The sequence below is a fragment of the Rhinolophus hipposideros genome (genome assembly GCF_964194185.1).
Source record: "Rhinolophus hipposideros genome assembly, chromosome: 3".
Lineage (NCBI taxonomy): Eukaryota > Metazoa > Chordata > Mammalia > Chiroptera > Rhinolophidae > Rhinolophus > Rhinolophus hipposideros.
In genome coordinates this window covers 44,591,645-44,604,418 of record NC_138049.1, presented here as the reverse complement: position 1 = coordinate 44,604,418, position 12,774 = coordinate 44,591,645, and the positions used below count along the sequence as shown (strand labels likewise).

The window sequence follows — 12,774 nt, the reverse complement described above, 5'->3', positions numbered from 1 at the left end:
CTTCAATTTATGTTGGTCATTGATTCTTTGGTTAAATAAATTGCACTTAAAAAAAAAAGTTTATCTGTCAAAAAAAATTACACTCAGCCTAAAATAGTGTGCATCAAGATTTTTATAAGAAATTGATAAAAGTTTTCAAAATTGAACTCAGCATATAGGAAGAGAATTTTAAAATAGATGTTTCTAGAGACACCAATGGTGGGGCATTAGTGGATATTTGTAGCTAATAATATTCTCTGCCTTCAACTTACATCATGCCACAATCCATCATTATATTTCTCTTGGCTTCTAATCTTCAATTTCCTGTGGCCAACATTAAACATGAAAACCAAGCGGCCGTGGGCTAAGAAAAGAGTCATGAAGTCATTCTCTTCTTGATCTGAGACATAGAAAATCATTCCATGGGAGGAACGAGTTTTCAGACGAATGGAAAACTGAGACCTGAAAAATGAAAATGAAAAGCTTACCATCTGTAAAATTAGACTGAAGGTGACCTCTGACTTCCCCAAAGCAATACAAGGTAAGGAAGAATAAATAAGTAGCCATTCTATCTAATCGCAAGCAGCATTACTTCTAATGATCTATTAGTATTATTAATGAATGTTGGGTAAGCACTGCTAGTTCAAAAATGTAAGTCCTTCTCCAATTCCTTATACAACAGGGATACATCCCACATTTAAGCAAGTGTTTCAGTTAGAAATCACATCATGTCTTGCTTTGAAAATGTGGTTGAAATTAGTTTAGTAAAAATCTATCTGTTAAGGAAGCTTATTCGTGTGGAGAGAATACTAGTGAGTAATTAATATGCCTATGGAAATTTGCACAGAAACAATGTGATTTGTCTAAAATACAAATTCAGTTTTTTCCCAGTAAAAATAAATCAATGAATATCGCATGTTAAAAACAGCCACCAATATGTGTGGAAATTAAAACTTTCTAGAAATTTAGCTCTAGGCCATAGATAAGATACATTTATTAAGTTAACTTCTGGTTTGATTAACTTTAAATTACTCCTGAAAAGTACAAAATACTGATTTTGGCTACTAGGCAAATAGCAAATTAGAAGGCATTAGGGTTTCCTATTGAATGCATTGCTTGTATAAGTGCTTGAAAGAGTTTTATAAGACCTATATAAGAATATTTGAATGCTAACATTTTAAAAGAAATCTTCAATAATACTAAATAATCTGAAGATTTGTGAAATACTGTGAAGAGATAAGCGGCTTTAGATATAGCTTGAGGACCAGTAGAAATACAACTGCATTTGCATTTTCAGTGTCTTTCCTTATTAACTTTCCAGCAGTTCAGAAATATTCCCATTTATAATTTCAAAGCAATTTGGGGAAGGGAGGTAATATCAAGGTTAGATGAGTCATTTGAAATTGGCTCACGCGGGAATTGAACCGGCAACCTTGTTGTTGAGAGCTCGTTCTCTAACCAACTGAGCAATCTGGACACCCAATTGTATTTTCTTTTTGATAAAACACAGCAAACTCTTAGGAGAATGCTGTTTTATGCACCTTATTTTGGGGAAGAATGTCGCAGAAAATGTAATTTATTGGAAAGTATGAATCATGTAGTCTTCAGTATTAATTTTGATGATGAAAGAATGTGATTAAGGTGGCACAGAGTGGAAAGATCATAGGAAAAGATGATATATGGCAAATAAGAATGAAGCCCAGCCATTGTATTAAGTTTCTGGAAGGATAGTGTGTTTACTTTTCACCAAAATCTCCTTTTAAGTGTTCAAACTCTTGACGGCTATTGGCTGTTCCTCCATACTGATAGGCGTGCTCTATTGCTCTAGGGCTGTTGGAAAGGTGGCAATGAGAGTCTCTTGGAGCATTCCTCTCTAGAAATTTCAGGCCAGCAGGATCCCAGGAAGGTGCATCTTTACTTTTCTCTCCCTATAAGAATAGGAAACAAATAATATCAAGGGATAAAAGTGACATACTAGTAACAAAAATTCATTAGTTATTTCCTTATCAATAGTAAGGAACTTAGATGATTTGTTAGAGGATAGGGTTTTGTTTTCTAGGTGATGAGGAGCCACACAAGTTTTGAAACCAGAGAGTGGTCTGATCTGACCCACTTAGGAAGAAAGCTTGCAACAAAGGAAGGGCAGGTAGGAGAGGAAACGTTTGGTAGTAGGGAGAACTGGAGAAAAACAGCAAGATCCAGGATGAAAAACAGGGCTAGAAAGGGAAAAAATTCTGGCTCAGGATTACTGAATGAACACACACCTTTAGTTTTCACCCCTCCCTAATTCCCACTGAAACAGCAGAAGAACTATATACATACAAATAAATCCATAGCAGTCCTGGAAAGCTAGGAGGGTTTCTACTAGCAGAACAAAGCAATGTGGACTTTCCAGAAGATATGATAGGGATTGGGATAGATTTTGGCCAAATCTCATATGGCCAAAAGACAAGACCCTTCCCCCCCAAAAAAAATAATTAGTTCCAAGCAAATTCCAGAATTACTCTCAAAATCCAAGTGTGGTGGGGAGAGGGCAAGTTAATTAAAGGGCAGATCAGGTGTGCCACTATTCTGCTCTCAGGGTAACACCTCTTACATTAGGGTTCTGGCAATGGAGACCCCACAGTGGGGTGAATGTGAGGTGGTGCTCAAGAGACTCATCCATCCTGAAGAAAAGCCCACCTGTTCTCACCATCTCCTCATCCCTTCCTCACACAGTTGGCAGGACTTGGAAGCTGAGTCACTGCTGCCGAAGCAAAGACTCTCTCTTGGATAGAGGAAATATACTCAGTTACTAATGTTTTTGGGCCTAGGCCCTCACATATCAATAACGGCCATGGCTTCAACCATGAGTGGGCAGAATGGGCTGGAGTGGGTGGAGCTTTAGGTAGACTCTTCCTCTAACATATCTTAGGAAATTTCCCCATTCTCCATGCTTTATTTCAACCTTAGTGGAGTAACATGCCTTATAATGGGAGATATGTTCACCTTTGTCTCATTGAAGGACACAGGAAATGCTTTGCATGGGGCCTGAAGGGTGGTGGTGGTGATTGATGGGGGCTTGGGGGCTTTCTCCAAATCTGGCTATTACTCATTCTTTCCATTACTACGGAGAGGATCTCACTCTTTCAGTCAGTGTGTCCAGTTAGCTATGGGAAGAGAGCAACGGGGCCTCAGCAAAGCATGGGGTTACTGATCCATGACTGTCTCAAAGTCTTTTTCTGCTTCAATGTGGGAATACGTGGACTAGGATCTGTCTCTTGTCTGCTGCAAAAATTAATAAACTCTGATGTCTTTATATATGGTAACCAAATACTCTAAATCTCTTATGGATATATGCTCTGAATGATTAATAATAATAATAATATATAAATTAATCAATTACTTCACTACCATAGAACACAGAGTTTCAGTTTACTTTCCTAAAATGGTACGTGTGTGGGGATTCTCACTGAACCCCATTAGACTTCGGTTTTACCAGGGTAATTTTTTTCTCTGAGAGTCTATTAGTTGCAATCCAAGTGGTGGTACCAATTGTAATTTAGCAAGATTCTTTTGTTTCAGATAACAGCCAAACTAGTTAAGCTACTTAAGAGAAAGAGGGCAATGTGTTATAAGGATATAGCAGTATCTTAAGAACATAATCCAAGAGAAGATAATATAGTGGGATCCTACCAGGGGCAAGAATCAGGACTGAGAATGCTAGGAAGAATCAAGGCACTCCTTTTCTGGATGTTTCTGGTATCTCAGCTTTGTTTTCCTCAAAGTTTCTCTCTTCATCCTTCTTTCTCTACAGGATGGCTTTTTGCCTTTTTCTCTTTCTATAAACAGCTTTCTTTCTCTGTACATGATTAACATACAGCTCTTAGGTTTATGTGTTTTCTGTTCAATGACTAATCTCTCTGGGTTCCATGTTTCCAAGGAAGAGAATCTCATGGCCCAGCTTAGTTGACACAACCTAGCCTGGTCCAATCATCTATATCTGGATAGATGAGGTCAAATACCTAAAATATTGGGTCTGTCCAGTGGGTAGGAAATCACATCTCAGAAAAAAGGGAGTGGTTGGCCAGATACCCCAGAATGATGTCTATTACAATATATAAAATATTCATTATCACATTTATCACTAAATGAGAAACTACTTCCCCAATTAAATTTGTAAACAAAAATTATGAAAAAAATTTAGGCTGGAACATTAGTGGGTAACACAGGTATTTTTATATACTCATGAGGGAATATAAATCAGTTTTACCTTTTGTAAAGTAATTTGTTTTGACCCAGTAATTCTACCTCTAGGAATATATCCTAAATATTTATTCACCAATATGATCAAAGATTAATATACTATGATCTTCATCCATAAAAGGAGAAAAATAGAAATAACTGAAAGTCTGTTAATGGTTAAATGAATAAATGCATAAATAGAAATATTAGGAAGTATTGTAAAAACAAATAATTATAAGCCCAAATTGCTATGATTTAGTCCTGATAAAAACTTAAACCAGAGGTCACACATTTTTCCTGGCAGCTATTTAAGAAGCTATTGACACAAGGGTAAACATAAGGGAAGCTTAGCAAACACTGACATTTTAATTACTAAAAAATTATGCAGAATCTATAGTGATTCTGTATCTTATTAGAAAGTTGAGTTTCTAAAACTTTTTACCAGCAAGGCTAAGAGGTTTCCTATAATATTGAAAAGTTTATGTCAATAGTTTCAAGGGCTGTTGATTATAAACTTGAGACTATGAACATTTGTTTAGGAAACTACATTTGATAGACAGCTTCATACAGAAAACTGCATTCATTTAAAGGGGTTAATTGTGTTTGCTTTAGAAAGTTGATCTTCCTCAGTAGCCTATGATATTAATCTGTTGTCTATGACCAGTGCTCAAATCCCAGCTAAAAAATCTTAGGATAAAACTTTTAGCATCAACATATGAAGGTGACAGTAAGATTCCATCAGAATTTCACAGTCTCTTCTGAAAAATCCTTCATAAAAAATCAATGAAATTATCTCTCTGGCCTGAATCACTTAAAAAAAAAAAAAGCCTTCCATGTGAAATTTGGGAAGGGATCCTGAAAAATCTAAGATCCAACCTTAGATTTGGTTATACATGAACAACATTATGTTATTAACATTGATAAAGAGATCATGTATGAACCAAGGGAAAGTTTCACGGGGATTCTAAAAAGTCATCCACGTAAGCTGAACTATATGGGGAAGTGCTTAAGATATAACGGTCAGTGAAGAAACCATCAGAAGCAAGAAGCTGGTGGGGATGCTTCTCTCTGCTGAAGGTTCAGAAGCCAGCCTTGGAAAGAAATCGTGCTTCCCCTGAAAAGATGTTCAACTTCACTAATATTCAAGTTCATGCCAATGAAAACCACAGTGAGATGCCACATTGGTCCCTTAAATGGGCTAAGTTATAAAAATTTGACCATATCTATGTTAGCAATTGTGAGGAACAGTAGGTCCTTTCAAACGCTATTTGGGAGGGTGTAAGCTAGCCTTGCCTCAGGATTGCAGAGGCTCATTCCCTTCATACGAGCAATTTCACTTTTAGGAATGGATCCTTCAGAACCACTCACAAGGCTTTCTAGAGCTATAACAGTTGATATTTCCTGAATGTTTACTGTCCTGTGGGCATTGCATGCATGAACTCATTTAACCCTTACAACATTCCTATGAAGCAGATAGCCAATGTTTCATTGAACACCTATTATGTGCATTGTTCTAGGCTCTTAGGATACATCAGAGAACAAAACAGAGGAGGTTGCATTCTATCGGAGGAGATAGACAATAAATAGTGAACATAATAAAGCATATAATAAATTAAAAAGTGATAAGTGCTACGGAAAGGAGAACAACTAGAGAAAAGCAAAAGAGATCAGTAGTACTGTAGAAGACAGGAGGCAAGGTGTGGTGCAAAATGAGGGGTTTAGACAGGTCTCATTTAGCAAATGGGAGGTGGGCAATCCTAGGAGGAGGAGGAGTTGTCTGTGCAGATATTTGTGGGGAGAGTTGTCCAGGCAGAAGGGAAGCTGACATAAACACCTTAGGGCCCGAGCGTACATAGCCCATCCTAGGAACAGCCAGGAGATCAGTGTGGGGAGAAGAGCGAGTAAGGGAAAGGAGTCTGGACGATAGAGGGCTTCTTACGACATTGTAGGGACTTGGGCTTTTATTCTGAGTGCAGAGGGGGTCACTCTGAGCAGAGGAGTGACATGATATGACATATTTATATAAGGATCTGGCTGTTGAGTTGAAAAGAGACTGTTGGGGAACCAGGTAGAAGCAGGGAGGCTTGGTGGGAGGCTATTGTAGTAATTCAGATGGGAGATAACAGTGGCGGGGAACAGAGTGCGGACATTGGCACCTGAGCACATTGTGGAAATTGGACCAGGAAGGGATGGGAGGTATGCGGGGAAGGCTAGACAGAAAGAATGAGAAAGAATAGCATCAGAGAATGTAATTTAAGAACTCAGGATTTTGATGATGGAGCAGTTCTAGCTGATGCCACAGATCAAGTGTACATCATGTGAGTGGTTGAAGTGAAGGTCAAGCAAAGAGGGGAAAACAAGGGTAAGAGCAGGAACTTTAATCGTTTCCATGATTATGACAAAAGCCTGAGGTGGTTACACAAAAGCAAATGGTACTAGAGAATAATAGTACTGAATAATCTGATATGACATGTACAAATTGTTAAGGATGGAACAATTTTAACTGTTGTATTGAAAAGTAGTTGGAAGTATTATGTAAGTAAAATCTGATTCAAACTGTTTTTCGTTTTTTAATTTTTATAACAGTTTATTTGAGCCAAACTGAGTACGTACGCTGGGGAGCCGGATCTCAAATGCTCCTCAAACTGTTTCTTTAGGAAAAAGAATTGATGCAACAAAGCTGGTAAACTGGAATATCTGATCCTACAAGAATCCCATCCTTCATGTGTACACAGCTGCAAACTAGAGTAAATTCTACAAAGCAGCAGTGTCTAGAGCTGTGTGCGTGGAATACAGAGCAATTAGGAGGTTGGCACAGCATTACATTTTACCTTTTTATTCTGACTTGTTTTAAGCTTTGAGGAATTTTTTCGTTTTTTGTGAAGGAGATACAATGGCGAAGACTCAATGGGACACTCATAAAGAGAGGTGTGGACCTTTTCAGAATACCGCTGAAAGTCTTCCACCTCCACGTCTCTATCCAACCTGTTTGTAACAAAGGGGGGAGAAAAGCTTCAAAACTATTGTTCGGAATTACATGATGAAAACTATGGAAGTCAAAGAACTCTGGCAATTAAAATTGTGTGTGTGTGTGTGTGTGTGTGTGTGTGTGATGGGTCTTTACCATCAAGCACTGTTTTAATCAGAATCCTTTACGTGATTGTTTAATGGATTCATCAGTAACTTGGTGCCTGGTACCGGCACATTCTGACGTGAACATCTTTCTCTGGCCACACTCTGGATGCTTGGGACTGTATTGCTTAATCTGTATTGTTTCTCCTTTGCTAGTTCCCGTACTCAGGGAGTCGTCATTGTCATCAAGGACTTCAATTCATGGCTTTGTTTAAAGGCACACATTAAATTAAGAACATGTTCTTAAACCTCTAACAAGGATTTGCTTACGTTGCTCTGTACTAGATCATTAATAAGAAGTACAGAAATAACTGCATCTAATATTTATAGCTTGCTGCATGCCAGGTGCTTTATGTACGTTATCTCATGTAATCCTCACAACAAGCCTACCTGGCAGGCACTAGTATTATCTGCACTTTGCAGGTGAAGAAATAAAGGCTTACTTCGCTAAGGTCATACAGAAATTAAAGGACAAAAAACTTACACATGAACCCAAGTATGTCAGTTGCTTAAGCACATGAAAGTTTTTAATTACTATACTTAATGCTTAAATGTCATAGTTCTCAGTTTTAATAATGTATTTTCATTATTGACTTGATGTTCTTTATCATTCATGCAGATTTATAAAAAATAAAAATATTATACCTGGTAAAGTAGGCATTACTTATACAGCCAGTGAAATTAGCATACTGGGGACTGATGGGTGATCCACCAAAGTAAAACTTCTTTTCGTCTGCTTGTGTCTGTCCCGATTTCCCTTTGGTAGGGTTTTTACTCCCAAGCCTGCTTTTATCTACGATCAGTTCATATCTGCAAAGGAAAAAGCTTCTTTACACACCACACAGCTAACATTTTACCTTGAGTTCCATTCTAGGTTGCAGGTTTTCTCATGGAATTGAAATGGGACATCTGGTTAATGAAAAGATGATGAGTTGCCAGACTCTTTATAAGGCCTAGGATAAAATGGTTGAATATTTCTATATATAGCAAAGACCCTCCAAATCATGACTGGAATTTAAACCCATAAAAGCAAGAAGTTAAGGTGACTGGTCATCAGCATTTTTTTTTTGTGCGTGTGTGTAAAAAACAACATATATCTCATGATGATCATTTTATCACATCTGAGGGAGACGATTTTCATTGTAAGGTACATTGAATGGTTTTGATCCTGATTGGAAATAGAGTCTAGAAAAGGCCTATTAATGTTTTTGTTTTGTTTTTTAATGTGAGGGCTCCACAGGGGTGGACATAGAAATAGCAACAGTCTACAAGAAAGGTTCATTTTGTATCCCAGAAAGCTTTCTTATTATGGAAAAGAAATTCAGTATTACATATGTTAAAGACAGCTCTTTTAATGTGGCCGTAAATGCAACATTCTCAATTGCTTAATTTAAAAATCTAAATAAACCAATATTTGCTGAGCTCCTTCTATGTGCCAAACACTGTGCTCTACTGAGTGAGTACTATGTGTAGGCACTTCCCTCAAGGAGATTATAGCCTATGGTTCTACTGGGGGCGGGACTTCATATTCCGATTAAGTAATTTTGTAGTGACTGATTTTGCATGTCTTGAAAATTAATAGCAATTTTTTAAAAAGGCAAGTAATTCCTTCTACCATTTTTTTAAACACTAGAAAATAAGATAGCCTATCATTCATAGTGGTCATTGGACAGAACCACGCTCTACAAACAAAGCCACCTGATGGAAAGAATATATATGAGGAGTTGTACCTTGTGGGTGAGACAGAGGTGACGATGAAGTGGGACAGCCCGTCATTGTACTGTTTATCTGCCGACTGCACCTTGATTCCCTTTACATTCATAATCACAGTGCCATTATCCAATGAAATGGAGAACACGTCTGACTGAAATGCAAGCACACATTTGTAAGTAGTAAGTCCAGGTATCCTAAAGATGGACACCTTTTCAACATTTACTTAATGATATTGCTGAAAGGAACACCCGTGCTCAGGAAGTTTGCTTGTAAAAAGAATTCCTATGAATAACAGCAAAAACAAAATACTTGATTGCTTCTATTGGTGTTGTCTATATAATTGGACACATATCATTGGGAAAGGAATCTCCTCTATTTAGAACTGAATATTTCAGGTGATTGTGTCATGTTGAGAGTTGTCCCAGTATCAGTTACGTTCTCTTCCATCATGTCTTATTTTTAATCCCTTTTGAAAGGAATATGTGAATCTCTTTGGGGATGTGGCTAGATGACTAGGCAAAAGTTGATCTGCTAGTTTGGTATTTCAAATGTTTCCCTTTTCACTTATAAAGGCAGAAGAGAAACAACAACAAAAAAAGCAGAAGGTAACATCTCTTTTTCTGAATTTGCTTATTGTTTGTCTCAAAACATTGGCAAAATGATAATCTTGCTTTTCTTCTCTTATATGGGCACCAAACTCTATAATTCATCTAGCATGTAACTACTCTTTGTGGATCAAAAGTGTTATTTAATTAATCATGGTAATTTGAGGCAGGTTAGGTGACAGAGGTCCTACAAAGTGCTTTGGGTAAATTCTCACAGATGCTACTGATTTAAATTAAATTCAATGTAAATGTGACAGGTAATAAGTATGAAAAGTGAAAGCTGCTTCAATAAATTATATTATGACCTGGTCCATCAGTGTATATCTATATTGGTGATGATTTTTTCCGAGATAAGTCACTTGAACTTTAGGGTCACCAAACCTCTATAGATATTATTTTAATCTTGAAATAATATATCTTTATAAGTTGAGCTCAAGTGTTCAGCAAATGGAAGAACAGTGAAGTATGTTCTTTTTACTATTTTATAAATAAAATCATACAAATGTTTGTTCTTAATAGGCACACTGCGGTTCTTAACATATTTTGTGCCATGGACCTCTTTGGCAGTTTGGTGATACATATGGACTCCTTCATAAAATAATGTTTTAATATACATAAAACAAAATGTGTAGGAACACAAAGGAAACCAATTACATTGAAATATAGCTTCAAATATTAAAACAATAAATCTGTGATATAGTAGTATATGTACTTCTTTATTAAGGCATTATATAATATAGTAGTAGATCTAATAACTACTGTAATTTAGAAATAGCAATGAGCAAAAATTATATTTTGAAATATATGTGACAACTGTAATGTGACATGAAAAATACTTGGCGATTTTTGTTAATGACAAAGTTACAGGTACTGTGAATATTATTAAGATTTGTTGCTGACATTCACAATTGAAGAAACTTGAATATTATAGAAAATAAAGATGTCATTTTTTCCCCACCCAAGTCAACAGACCTTCTTCATGAATTCTTTCATGAATCCCTGATGGGTGGGTCTGTGAGTCCCAGGTTAAGAACCCCTGATGTACAATATATATAATATTTTATAAAGTGTCTGGAATGAGACATTCTGTGCGTGTACATGTAAGTCAAAATTAATCTGAATCAAAAATCACTTTTTATGTGCTTGAAAGGATTTTTAATACACAAAACAATTACCACAAAGAAGTTTCCTCAGGGAAAAACAAATACTTACCCCTGAAGCATAATAAAATAGTAACCCATTTGGTTGAAATGTTTGGAAATTAAAACCTCCTTCAAAGCCATCAAAGAAAGATATTTTATGAGTTGACGCAATGAAACTCTGTCCATTGAAATATGCTCTGCGAGATATCTGTGTGCCAAAAAAAGTGAATTTAGTGTTTTTGATGATTATCAAATGCTTAAATGTGAATTTCTCACATACAAAGGCCTTGTCTGCTAGTTTCTATATTAATAGTCTTTTTAAACTTCTGGTTTACACTAAAATTCAGGCATGTTAGCCTTCCTTCTGTGTGCCTCTAACAGTTGGGGTTTTAGCTTCTCCACTTCCTCTACCCTGAGTGAGTAATAATACTTACACAGCCTCTCTGGGCCTTGGAAGCCCCAGCTGTGGACAACTAGGCAACTGGACAAGTCACTTTCTAGCTTAATGATTCTTCTTTCTGCTGGTGGCAGAAAGGAGCCCAAAGTATATCTAGGATTACAGAGAAGCTAAAAAGAACTTTTTTCAGCTTTTGCGAATGGTAAATTTTGTGTCTATTTATTAAAAAAGCTTTTGATTGACTGCTACTTACTAGAGAGTCTTCTGGGCATCCATAACCAATTCCCAGGGTTTCTGTCTGCTCTAACAAATTGAAATCTTTCTTTTGGAACTGGAAACCCTTCATGCATCCTCTGAAGTTGATATCTAGGGGAAGGTGTGCTCTTAGGGTCCTGGAAAAGAAAATTAGTCTTCACTGATACAGCCATGATGATGATGTTACCCTGTATACGTAAGCTATGAAATTTAATTTTCATATTTATAATCAATTATAAGTGATATATTTAAAGGTCAAAAGTGGTCAACTCTTGGCAGTTTCACATGGTTTAAGCTATAAAATTAAACTGAGAAATATTACATTTTTTCTTATGTCACAACTGGTAAGTTAGGATTTGAACCAGGTCATCAGTCTTCCATTAATCTACTTGGGTCATAAACTTATCTTTTTGGCTTTATTTGCAACACACTATCATCAACTAAGGCTAGAGTGAATGTAGGGCCTTTGGATCAATAGGAAGGTGAGAAATCCTTTATCTTTAAGATCAGGGATGGCATTTTGCTCAGTACTGTAATCCTGGTACTTATTATCATGCCCGGAATATAGGAGGTGCCCAAGAACATGTTATTGGATATTGAACAAATACGAAGTTAGTTTTGATCAAATTACAATGGTTTCAATGTATTTTAGGTGACTACTAGCCAAACGAAGTGGTAACAGTTCCCTATATTCTGCTCTGAGAAGATCACACCCCAAGGGCCATGCTGATTGACAGACCGGGGTGCCTACAATGGCAACCACAGTGCTTAAGTGTCCAATGTGGCAGAGTTGAAGGAACTGAAGAGGCTATTTAGTTTGGAAGGGAAGCCTGGGGAACCTTTTAAACATATGAAGCATTGTAACATGGAAGGGCAGGAGGTGGCATTAGTTGTAATTCAATGTAAGGAAAAGCTTTCTAAAAATTGAAGTAATTAAAAATTGACATATATTCTTTTGCCTTTAGAGGTAATCATAGATACATCACTAAATTTATTGGAGTTGTGAGGGCTAATGGAAAAGGGGAGTCTATAAATGGATGAGAGGTTGAACTCTATCAGCAATTCTCAACCTTGGTTGCACAGTAGAATTGCCTGATTGGGGAGGTTTTTTTCTTTTTTTAAAAAAATATTATGTTATGGCCTTATCCCAGAGCATTGATAATTTCTGGAGAGTGGTCATGGGCAATCGTGCTTATAAAAGCTCTCCGGGTTATTCTAATGAGAGCTAAGGTTGAGAAACACTGGACTGGAATATCCTAGATTTGTCTCTAGTCTTAAAGGTCTCTGATGCTATGAACTGATTGTAATAAGAGACAGCCAAATTTTT

At 36.8% G+C, this 12,774-nt stretch overlaps 1 protein-coding gene across 4 annotated transcripts in view; it reads right to left on the bottom strand.

The window, feature by feature from the left end:
- Window positions 1–12,774, bottom strand: part of LAMA4 (laminin subunit alpha 4) — a 131,709-nt gene that overhangs the window by 11,487 nt on the left and 107,448 nt on the right. For all 4 annotated transcript variants that reach the window (XM_081044882.1, XM_081044880.1, XM_081044881.1 and 1 more), the window contains 7 exons: window positions 11,446–11,584; window positions 10,866–11,003; window positions 9,066–9,199; window positions 7,981–8,145; window positions 7,035–7,188; window positions 1,720–1,907; window positions 252–441 (listed from right to left, as the gene is read on the bottom strand). In XM_081044882.1, the coding sequence (XP_080901008.1) occupies window positions 252–441; window positions 1,720–1,907; window positions 7,035–7,188; window positions 7,981–8,145; window positions 9,066–9,199; window positions 10,866–11,003; window positions 11,446–11,584 (1,108 nt within the window). The remainder of the gene's footprint in view (window positions 1–251; window positions 442–1,719; window positions 1,908–7,034; window positions 7,189–7,980; window positions 8,146–9,065; window positions 9,200–10,865; window positions 11,004–11,445; window positions 11,585–12,774) is intronic.